The following is a 12,807-nucleotide window of genomic DNA, read 5'->3' as shown; positions in this document are numbered from 1 at the left end:
CCTAATTAACATTCTTGATGATTATGTGTCCAAAATATCACTTGGACGAGCGTATCCTTAACCGACGCAACACGGGTGATTGGTAATGACGCGGAAGCCGAATGATCGAACGAAAGTTCTTACGCTCGTCACGCACTTTCGGTACCAGTCCTCCTTGACACTAGTAATGACATAACACTGCTCATAAAGTTAAATTACAGTTCACAGTTAACAATCGTACGAGCGTGAGCGTAACCGTCGCGCGCGGCTGATTGTTGATGATGCGGAAACGCGATGACCGAACCCACGTTGTCACACTCGCTGCAAGACACTGGCACTTGATTGCACTCTTTTATGGTAACTAATTTTTACTGGTTCACATTAGTTCATTCTGAGAGCCCGGAAACGGCACGGATGATTGATGCTGTGCGACACGCAACGGGAGGATACACAAATACGTTATCGGCTGCACTGCTCATTTTGTATTACGTCATTACGCACTTTCCTCTGAATCACATCCATATTTCATCACCTTACAGTAATAATACTTGTAGTAACACTTGAACTCCCATAATAACTATGCCTCTCACATCCAGAGCTACCCACAACACAACATAACAGTTCCGTGTCCCATGTTCGACTCTGCAGACGCGCTGCCCGTAAAGATACTCCGAAACTAAGCCAGCGATATGACAATACGCTTACAGTGTCATGTGTCTCTTTGAACTGTCTGTGTGTTGTTGAGGTACTACCATGGCCAGCGAGATCCCAAAATCTGTCCCCGATAGAACATGTGTGAGACCGGCTCGCAGGTCAACATTGTCCTAGTACCAGTAAACACCATATCAAGAACAAGTTACAACAGTTGTGGGCCAACTTGCCTCAGGAAAGGATAGAAAGGCTTTATGACACCTTCCCCAATCGAATCTTTTGCATACATCCAGGCAAGAGAGAGGTCCAGTGTCATGATGATTATTAGTCTCACACTCCCACATGTTTTGTAAACTTCTCTAGCGTTTGTAATCACTAACATAACATCACATACTCTGTCACATACCCTCATTCCTATACTCCTGTCACTCTGGCTACTTCCCTTTTTTGTTAGGTAATGTAAATGGTTTCTACACGTAGGTTAGGCTGCTTAAGGCATTGTTTTCTTATTAGGGAGGAGCCGGTTTCAAGTCCCCGTCGGGCTGCCCCGATCAGGATGCTCCTAGGGTTCTTTCAATCATAGCAAATGCATATCAAATAATCATGCTGTCGACTGTGTGCTAAACCACTAAACCACTCCTTGTTCTTTCGATCATGTACCACGACCTGTTATTTGGAAATCACTGTTATCTTTCCAATTTTACAGATATCAGAGCCCTCTGAGCGTTTCAAAGTCCGTTTTGTTAGCTTTATCTTGAAATCTTAAACTGAATTTGATAACTCATTCGTCAACAAGTCTGCGCAATATCGAGTATAAAACGGAGCGATGCATCTGATACCCGCAGGTGCGAGTCTAAGACCACAATGAACGTGTTGGCAATATTGCTTTTTGCCGTGGCCGCTGCCGTTCAGGTAAAATGTGGTGCAGTCACGTTAGCACATATACTATAAGTGCAGCAAACAGGATGAGTCATTAAATGGCGATTTTGAACATTGTGTAGATTATTCTGAGGCTTCCGTCAATGCATTCACTACGTCTAACCAATCTTACCACCAAACTTACATCAGAGCTTATGTAGACTGGTTCAAACAATTACACAATAGAACATTACACTTCTAAGGGATGTCAGTGTGCATCGTAGAGCGGAACTGTAGTCGAAAAGCCAGTTGTGTACTGATCAGCTGTGCTGAAATACGTCGATTTGACTATGGTTAAGGTTATACCTGGTACATTTTTTTATAACAGGGTCTGATTTATGCTCCCAAGTTATTTAGTAGCTACCCTAATCGATAATCTCATAAACAACGTAACTTCGCAATAAGATTTGTGGAATTTTAATTGAACTACATTGAGGTTCATTGGTTAATATCACATAAATCATACTTACGTGATAATCATAATAATAAGAATCTGTCAAAAATATGCAAAATACGCAGTTCCATAAAAACACAGAGTTCAAAGAGACACAGTGCATCAAATGATATAAATTTGTCAAATGTTAGTGTGCTTGCTAGGAAACATCTATGACTATAGAATTTTGTTCATCTAAGCCGGAACTACAAATTCTGATGTATACTTTACGAATTTAATCTAAGAGTCTTAAATAAGAGAAAATGTAGCTTAGCTTACGGAAGTATTGTCCTTTTTCTAGTTAGGTCACATATAATGCAATTTTTTTTATCTTTTTTCTCCAACTTCCTGAAGTAATTCACATTCTAAATATTAAAATACCACATCATATGAAGAGAGCAGACTTTTTTGTGTACAAAGTCCAGAATCAATATCTATGATAAAGAATGGAAACATGCATGAATCTACACCGACAATGTAATATGTAATTATCGCCATTCAACGACTATTTCTGAACGTGGTACAATTTTTATCATGTTCAATAATTTCCGAAAATTTTATTATTATTATTATTATCTGAATTTTTCAAACTTCTCCAATAAATTTCACAGTTTCTTAGCAGCAAATTGTGTGAATACACTATGTATTCTATCGTAAATAATTTGTTAGAACGTAGTGATTCAGGTAGTTGAATAACTTGAGTAGCACATCAGTTCTAAGAGAACTGAATGAAAGCTTACAGACTTTATATGCACACTAACAACATTTGTAATGTAAACCATTTCATATGTTGTCATAATTTTCACAACATAACACCTGATTAACGAATGGTTTGTTTCCATTGAATATTTTTAAGCATATGTCCTAACTAATCATATTACATCCTTTATGCAGGCAAAGGTGCAACCTCTGCTCTCCCATTTTATTATCGAGTAATTCTGTTTAATTACATTTCATGACCGCCATCAATCAAGGGCATGAAGGAAATATTCTGAGCATTGCAGGTCCTTTGCCCCATAGTAAGACTAAGTTTCGACTGGACATCCACAATCACTGCCATTCCGCACTTGTTAATACGTTTTGTACATTAGATCTGTTGTTATTACTTCATGACAGCTTCAGTACGGTATTAATTTCAGTTACTTTAGGTTCCCTCATGTTTGTGTGGAGCTTCACATCCTTTGAAGATTTACCTGGTCATACAACCACATCAATTTTAATGATTTTGTGTGGACAATTTACTCATACTGTTTTGACTTCATAAATTCTGGTTGTTTATGAATATGTAGAGTGGTAATGCATGTAACTCGCAACAGATTGTAAAACAATTTGTCACCACAGACGCTATCCTGCTCTATTCTAGTTCGGTATTAATACATGAAATAATTTCCTACCTTAGTTGATTGTTTGAAAACTAGCTGTTTCCTCTGCCTGTGCATGCATATCAGTAGTTTTGTTAGGATGAGTGATGGAGAGTAACCTACTGTACATGCAATAACCTGAGCAGCCCTCACGTGTCTGCTTGTTTGGGTAAGTTTGGCTCAGGATGTGTGCCATACACGGCCCTCCCCTCCCCCTCCTTCCATCACATCCCCTACTCCAGTTCACAACAAGGCTGCACGCACACAACGTTGTTGCTAAGTGGTGCAAGCGTGTTCCATCTGTTATTTCATGATATTAGGTGCAGCCTTTTTTATTTTCTAAAATATTCTATGTTCTTCCTCGAGATTAAAGCTGTCTCCATATCACATTTTATGGTTCAGCAGTTTAGTCGTGAAACCATAACTCAGATACTTTCGCTCATATTATGGTACAGCACGGATTAAAAACATTGGGGATTGTGTAAGCATTGTCTACGTTACATTAAATCGTATTTCGTAAAACATACCAACCAAAAAAAGCATTTTCTCAAGTACGATGAAGTTCATAAATCAAAGAATAAACAGCTTTATCAAAGAGCAAATATTTTCTCCTAATTAGCTTAATATTTTTCAAATCAATAAATTTCTTAAATTAAACACTTTTTTATAGTATCCTGCGTTCTTCCATAGCTTTCAAGCTATCTCTATACCAAATATCATCAAAATCGATTCAGCGCTTAAGTTGTGGAAAAGTAACAGACAAACACCCTTTCGCATTTACAGAACCTTAAATTACGATATTTTTTCTTGATCCGATTTGACAGAACATAGGCTGTATGTAGCCGCAGTTTACGCTCAAGTTACCTGTGAAAACCCCACTAAAATTCGTATTAAAATAGAGAGACAGCCACAACGGTTTTACAGCATCATTATTAGTATAGTTACAGATATTAAATTACGATATTTATTTTGATCCAATTTGACAGAACATAGCCTATATGTTGCCCCAGTCTACGCTCAAGTTACCTGTAAAAACCCCACTAAAATTCGTCTTTAAAATAGAGAGACAGCCACAACGGTTTTACAGCATCATTATTAGTATAGATACATATATAGAAGATGACGTATTTTCGACGTATGGTTTTGCTGAACACGATATCAACAAAAATGTATAAAATTCCTTTGTTGACAGGCGCTGCCCCAGTATGCGACGCTACACCGCAATCTCACACCTATGGTGAAGACAAAGCCACTTGTGCGTAAGTAATTCTATAATGTTGTGGAAAAGTAACAGACAAACACCCTTTCGCATTTACAGAACCTTAAATTACGATATTTTTTCTTGATCCGATTTGACAGAACATAGGCTGTATGTTGCCGCAGTTTACGCTCAAGTTACCTGTGAAAACCCCACTAAAATTCGGCTTAAAATAGAGAGACTGCCACAACGGTTTTGCAGCATCATTATTAGTATAGTTACAGATATTAAATTACGATATTTAATTCACTCTTACTTAATCCTCGAATCCGTGACATTTTATAACTGGTTGCTTACTTATTGGCGACCTTTAAATCGGCTTATCACAGAATACGCATTTCTCGTAGCAGCAGAGTCATACGTCGCAAATTGTGTGCCATTTCTTATCGCCATAGTTCTGTCTATCACTATTTAGCTCTTGTACATACACTAGTTCAGTACATAAAATCTCCTTTAAGTCTTTTCTGCCTGGTCATTCTAGCAAACGTTCTTTGCATATGTGATATTCATGTCCAAGGTATTATACAAAGTACCCATGAAATAACTGTAGAATCTTCGCATGGTGCTACCTACCTCCCTACATTATCGATCAGTTGTTATTTCCGCCAAGTCCTCTGAGCGGGAAACACAGTGTGTCATACCTCTGTGGTACGTGTGTAGTATCCTGGTGCCTATAGTAGTATAACTAAAAGCTGGGGGCGCTAACCTCACAACAACAGTCATATGGTATGATGACAGGCCCATGATGGAAACAAAAGTACTAAAGTGAACACAATGTGGAGCAAGGATTTTCTGCGACATATGTAAGAAGCAACTGACAAAAAGCAAACAAACTCTGGACAACGCTAACAACATGATAATGTAAGAAGTGAAGGGGACTGGATAAGTGGTACTATTGTTTTACAACGTACTTGACGCTGTGGTACGACGTAGTAAGCGAGTTCGCTTATTGAGAACGGAAAAAATCCGTCTCCTTCAGGAACTACATCGTAAGATCCCTCCGAGACGATTGATCTCTTGTCCACCATCAAGAGAAAACTCTGTGCTTATTTGGCTGTTAGGTTAAATGTTTCTGTTAGTTACTGATTAATACAGGTGGCATCTTCGTCAACTCGGAATGCGCCCTTCTTACATAACATGCTGATAGCCATGTATGAAGGTAAATGCAGTGTTTCTTGACTTCAGAAATGCGTCTTGCTCATTACTAAACAAACAGTTACTAACGAAATTGCTATTGTATAGGATATAAAGTGAAACTCGTATCTTGTTTGAGAATTTGTTGGTCTAAGGCGCGGCAGTCATGGACTGTGCGGCTGGTCAAGGCGGAGGTTCGAGTCCTCCCTCGAGCATGACTGTGTGTGTTTGTTCTTAGGATAATTTAGGTTAAGTAGTGTGTAAGCTTAGGTACTAATGAACATTTTTTGAGAATTTGTTAGTATGGAGGGCACAGCATGTTACCTTAACAGGACAGTCATCTATAGACGTAGAACTCCAAGCATGCCGCAGGGAAGTGCGTGGAGACCATTACTGTTAATATTGTTATATTAATTACCTGGCAGTCAAATTTAATAGTTATCTCAGATTTCTGTAGATGATATACTTACCTTTAATGAAGTACAGTGTGGAAAATGCCGCACAAAATCATGTCAGATATTAATAAGACTTAAAAGTTGTGCTAAAATCGGAACCTTAAATGTTCAGAACGTTGAAATTGGGAATTTTACAAAATGGGAACAGGTAGTATAAATATAGGGTCCGGCAAAAAGACCTCCTGTTTTTGCAGAGGCCACTGTGTGAGTTGTCATGGGGTTACTGATGTGGACGAGGTATCGATCAGTAGCGTACATGCCATTTTCAGCAGGCGCCTTCTCTCTTCTTGAGGAGAAATCGCCTGCCCCCTACGTCACCTGATTTATTACCTTCTGATTCTTTTTTTCCTATGTGGAAACTTGGAGGCTGAAGTGCACAAACATATACCCACATCTCTGCAAGCACGGAAGGAGGCAATCACCCAGGAAGTGGCTGCCATTACACCGGAAATGACACGAAAATGGACAGCTCCTTAAGGCTTCCTTAATGTGTCAGCAATAGAAGACGACACGTACTAACTTAAAATGGCATAGTATTTGTTGTTCACAAATAAAACTCCGTATCTTTCTATCTTTGTTTGTATCCACATTTGAAATACGGGAGGACTTTTTACCAGATCCTGTGCAATATCAATGACTCATGATCGGAACCAATAAACTCATACAAATATATGGGCGTAACAGTTTGCGAGTTGTTAAACAGAATCATCGTACGGGCTCAGTTGTAAGTAAAACAGGTGTCAGACTTCAGTTAATTGATAGAACATAGGGAAACTGCAGTTAGCCTACAAAGTATATTACTTACAGAACACTCGTAATGCAACCCATCCTGCGATATCACTCATGTGTGTCGGACCAATATCACATAGGATTGAGAAGGAGTTTCTGCCACTTGGAATGCTCTGCGGGTTGTATTTCCACAAAGCAACAGGAAGTTGTATACAACTGGAACTAAGTATTCGCTTCACGATATGTAAGGCAGTTCAAGTAATTTCAATAACTGCTTAAATTAAATGTCATATAAGAAAGAAAAACACCCAAAACTCTTAAAGGATGGTCCTTCATTTGTTGAATATATTGCAACAGATGACTTACTGGCAGTTTTTGATCATTACCCCTAGGACAGCTCAGGGTTAAGGAAGTTGTGTACTTCAGGCAGCCCTGGTCGCGGAATTATATATCTTCGACCTACGGTAGTGAATCGCCACATTGCCAAATCTCTAGGACCGGAGTTCTGGGAAACCCATAGCAGTCCCTAACAATTCAGCATCCACGTGCGTCAGCCATTAGAATGGAGCACGGGCGAGCTAGCTCCATGGTCAGCAGTCCCGGCAGAGATTAACCAGTGGGGTTTAACGGATCCGCCAGCCCAGTCCCACAGCTTGCTCTTGGTGGGAGACTCACATTTTTATCAAAGCTATCGTTCATTCTGCTGGTTCTGCCATAGATGCCACGTTGTTACTACATGTCGACGGTTTGTGGTCGTCTTCTGAGCAGGAATTAATTATTGTGTCGATGAATCAGCACTTGCACGTACACTTGGACATTCTCTTAATGTGTCTCTACAGTGAGGTGACTCATTCGGTACCTCCTAATATTGTGTTGCCCGGCGTAGTGAAGCAACAAGTCGTTGTAAGTCCAGTGAAGAAATATTGAGCTATACTGCCTCCATGCCCGTTCATAATTGCGAAAGTGTTGACGGTGTAGGATTTTATCCACTTACTGACCTCTCGGTTATACCATAAATATTGTATGAGGTTCATGTCGGGTTTTCTAAGTGGCGAAATCATTCGCCCGAGTTGTCCAGAATGTTCTTCACACCAGTCGCGAACAACTGTGGCCCGTTGACGTAGGGCACTGTCATCCATGAAAATTCCATCGATCATTGTTACCATTGGGCAGTGTACATTTTGTGTGACTTGTGCAAGTTTTATCTGAATATATAGATACGACCAGGACAAAAACTTGTCATATTCCCAAACCCCTCCTTCAGTGTTTAACTAAACTGCCAATCAAAACCAGTTTGCGCCTGTTTCAGCTGGACATCCAAAGGCTGAAAAGGCTGCTGGCCGCATTGTAAATGGCGCCCCAGCCTCACTCGGCCAGTTCCCATACCAGGCGTCCGTCATTATGGACTACTCCTACATGTGTGGCGGGTCGCTGATCTCCGCCTCTGTCGTCCTAACAGCGGGGCACTGCGCCTCCGGGTGAGTAAAACCAATGTACCAACGCCAAGATCCAAAAGGTGGTCTCATGTTTATTCGAAAAAAGACTACGTTCATTTGCTATTGTAAGACTTGACGTCGAATTGCACTGACGAAATCTTCCTGTGTTACTACCTTAAAACAATACTGCCTTGAAGCAACGTTTCGACAAGCTTCCTACTTATCAACTTCAGGAGACGGACTGGAATCCTGTATGAAGTCATCTTCAATATATTATGAATTGCACTCTTCTTGCCTTGAGGGACCGGAAGTTGATCACATCTGACACAGCGCAACACGATCTACAGCGTTAGCCTATTGAACTACGACGAATTAAACACCACCCGTGCTGTGAAAAGCATGTTGAATGTCATTGACATCTAGTGGTGAATGGGAGAACTCTTTGGAAGCACAGTTCTGAAAAGTGCGAAGCACTCCACTCAAACAGAGTGCATGCGTTCTGCTTTCTTTGATGTGCCACCATGCGGAAAGATTGGCGCAGAATACTTAGTGTGGATGTGAATTCACGCATTAAGTGAAAGAAAAAGGGATGTAAGTCTCTGACGATATGTTGGCTACATTTTGTGGATCGCCATATGTAATCCAAAGTGCACCAACTGAAAAGTTCATAAACATTGACGGCGTCTTATAGAAGGAAACAGACATGGGCATGATCTTCTTGATTTGTTAAACATAGTGGACGGAATAGGATTAAGAAAACCTTGCAGATGATTATACAGGGTGTTACAAAAAGGTACGGCCAAACTTTCAGGAAACATTCCTCACACACAAAGAAAGAAAATATATTATGTGGACATGTGTCCGGAAACGCTTACTTTATATGTTAGAGCTCATTTTATTACTTCTCTTCAAATCACATTAATCATGGAATGGAAACACACAGCAACATACGTACCAGCGTGACTTCAAACACTCTGTTACAGGAAATGTTCAAAATGTCCTCCGTTAGCGAGGATACATGCATCCACCCTCCGTCGCATGGAATCCCTGATGCGCTGATGCAGCGCTGGAGAATGGCGTATTGTATCACAGCCGTCCACAATACGAACACGAAGAGTCTCTACATTTGGTACCGGGGTTGCGTAGACAAGAGCTTTCAAATGACCCCATAAATGAAAGTCAAGAGGGTTGAGGTCAGGAGAACGTGGAGGCCATGGAATTGGTCCACCTCTACCAATCCATCGGTCACCGAATCTGTTGTTGAGAAGCGTACGAACAGTTTGACTGAAATGTGCAGGAGCTCCATCGTGCATGAACCACATGTTGTGTCGTACTTGTAAAGGCACATGTTCTGGCAGCACAGGTAGAGCATCCCGTATGAAATCATGATAACGTGCTCCATTGAGCGTAGGTGGAAGAACATGGTGCCCAATCAAGACATCAACAACAATGCCCGCCCAAACGTTCACAGAAAATCTGTGTTGATGGCGTGATTGCACAATTGCGTGCGGATTCTCGTCAGCTCAAACATGTTGATTGTGAAAATTTACAATGTGATCACGTTGGAATGAAGCCTGAAACACGTATGTATTCATTACCAGCGATGGCGAGGCATGACAGAATCTCTGACGAGAGAGTTATTCATCGTTGCTAGTCTGCGCTTGACCGCGCGAGACGACAGTGCTAGTGTGTCGCGAGTCGGCAGAGGGAGTAGTCAGTCGACAGTAGTAGCCAGTCGGATACGGTAGGAGACGTCGGCATGCTTCGGCGGCGTGCTCTTCTTGCGACTCTGGTCAGGATTGTGGTGGACGATGAGTATTGTTGTAGAAGGTAATGAAGCAGCATTGCGCACATCTAGTAACGTATGTTAATTGTAATTAATTTGTTCAAAAAATGCCTCAATAATAATTTTTTTTATGAAGTAACTCTTTTAAAGAAAAACATTCATTTCAATTCAAATAATATTTCCTATGCATTTCCTCCTAGAATCAAAATTAAATATACGCCAGCATTGCACGAAGCTGTGTCCATAGATAAGAGCAGATATAGATGCAGGTTTTTATTGAGGTAAGAATTTTTGCTTTTTTTATTCAGAATACAGGGCCGAAGGTCAGCGCTGCTGTCCTTATGAAATTTATCAGGTTTAATTATTTCTGTTGAGATGTTAGATACGGTTAATGGTTCATTATCTAATTAATATTATTGTGTGGTTTTTGGTCAATTATCATTTATCAATTTTGTGGGGAGTTTACATTTGGCACCAATTTGCATTCTTATTCAACAATATTATCTGCGGGGAGGTTACACTTGGCGACATCCGGACCAGGATCGTATTTCTTTGTGAATCTTCTGAGAAGTAGTCATATATCTGCTCTTATTTACTTAAATGTAATTAGCATTTGGCGCAACCCATTTTTTACTAATTTGTCACTCTTTCTTCCACAGATCATCGGCAATTTGTTGCTCTCTGTTGTATTTGTGTTTGTTGCATTTGGTATTGTCTTTGTTTGATTTGTGAATAATTCTGATTTGTGTAAAAATGCCGCGAAAAACTGTTAACAGTACATTGCGATGTACAATGAATGAAATAGCCGGTTCGAATAATTTGAGCGATAGTACTTGCGACACGCAGTGTAATAATGACAGTTCCCCATTTACAGACAATCAATGCGTACTGATTACCGGTAGTGATTTTGTTGCTAATAATGAGCAAATAAATTCAATTGTGACCTCTGTTAATTTACGACAATTGATGACGCGGGGCGTTCTGTTGCAATGAACGCTGCCCAGCATGACACACCCGGTTTGCAGGATTTACGTGACAAACAGACAGATTTTTCTAATGAAAATGAACAGTGTAATCAGAGTACGACAGATTTATTTAATTCCGGTGTAGTGAATAACAGTGCACATCCGACTGGCGAACCTTTTCAAAAATTACAGAATGACCAAATGGTCACAGAAAACGTGACAAATACAGATACACCAACACACAGCACAGAGAATAGAGTAGGTAATGTTACTTTGGATCAAATTATGGCAATATTGCTAGAACATAGAGAAAATTTTAAACAAATCAATGAACATAACAAACAACAGAGTGAAAAATATGACAACCTTAATGAAAAATTAGACAACAATTCCAAACAGCTTAGTGAACAGATCAAACAACTTAATGAAACACATGACAACCTTAATAAAAATTAGACAACAATTCCAGACAGCTTAGTGAACAGATTACAGCCGTTGCCGCGCAGTGTCACGATACTAAGGAACAATTACGTGTGGAAATTGAGGTTTGTGCTAGAAAAAGTAGTGAAGAAATTAGATCTGTTGCTCAAGAATTAAGGGATATGCAAACAGCTGCAACAGAATCACTTAGAGACGAAATTAGTGCAGTTGGTAAACAATGCTCTGAAAAAGCAACACAATTGCGCGACGAGTTTAAAGTAATGACAGCAGAACTTTCGCGTACAATGGATGCAAAGATAGACGCGAAATTCGAACAACAGAACAGTCAAATTGACGGGCGTTTTAATCATCACCTACAAAATAGTGATACGCGTTTCCGTAAATTTATACAGGAACAGAATAAAGTAAAACGACAAGTCATGGAAACAATCAGCGCACAGAGACAGGAAGATAAACGTAAATTGTTTGCGAAAGCAAAAACATACGTAGACAACAATATTGCTACAGTGTCCGACGAAATTAATACCATCAAACAGTTGAACACAGAATTATGTGATGAAATTTCCGATCTTAAATCGAAAACAGACACACACACAGCAGACTTTCAGACAGTGACAGACAGACTCGAACAATTAGAACTAACACAGGATTCCGATGTCATTAAAGCAGACGTTAAAAAATTGAGTGAAACCACACGTAAAATACAAAAACAAATTAATGCTTCAGACACTAAAAACGATGATCAGGTAAAAATACTGACTGAAAAATATGATGAATTGGCCAGTCGTATTGATGTTATCGAAAGTAATAATGACAGCAAATCAGACGATACTACACCGATTTTGTTTAACCAAACACCTGAATTCCAAAATTTACAGCAGACAATCAATGAGATAGATTCGTCTAATAATACATTACGTAGAAAATTGTCAAGTTTACAGCAAGAGGTAACAGAGATAAAAAATATTTCAGTCAATAACACGTCACAGCATACGGCGAATTCCGAACATTTCTCACACTCACACAGCCAGTATAATTTAGGTAATCTACAGAGAGAACGTGAGTTAGATTCCGAACAGTCACAGTCAAAAAGATTCCCATACAATCCTGAACCTGTTCCGTCATACAGAGACGATAATTTTGATTACAAACATTTTCTATCAATGAGAAAATTTAAAGTATTTAAAAATGACAGAACACAGATTCACCCACTGGATTGGATACAACAATTTAGCTCTGCTTTTCCACCGACTTGGCCCGT

At 39.7% G+C, this 12,807-nt stretch overlaps 2 protein-coding genes across 6 annotated transcripts in view; both read left to right on the top strand.

The window, feature by feature from the left end:
• LOC126236697 (brachyurin-like) overlaps positions 1 to 12,807 on the top strand; it is a 173,885-nt gene that overhangs the window by 115,493 nt on the left and 45,585 nt on the right. The gene's annotated exons all lie outside the window — the stretch shown is intronic.
• Positions 1,441 to 12,807, top strand: part of LOC126236700 (brachyurin-like) — a 245,556-nt gene continuing 234,189 nt past the window's right edge. The window contains exons 1-3 of the mRNA XM_049946219.1: positions 1,441 to 1,542; positions 4,535 to 4,601; positions 8,228 to 8,396. Coding sequence (XP_049802176.1) covers positions 1,495 to 1,542; positions 4,535 to 4,601; positions 8,228 to 8,396 — 284 coding nt within the window. The 5' untranslated portion in view covers positions 1,441 to 1,494. The remainder of the gene's footprint in view (positions 1,543 to 4,534; positions 4,602 to 8,227; positions 8,397 to 12,807) is intronic.

Source organism: Schistocerca nitens, chromosome 2 (assembly GCF_023898315.1).
Source record: "Schistocerca nitens isolate TAMUIC-IGC-003100 chromosome 2, iqSchNite1.1, whole genome shotgun sequence".
Lineage (NCBI taxonomy): Eukaryota > Metazoa > Arthropoda > Insecta > Orthoptera > Acrididae > Schistocerca > Schistocerca nitens.
Note: the sequence above shows the minus strand (reverse complement) of the source record. Positions and strands in the feature narration are given on the sequence as shown.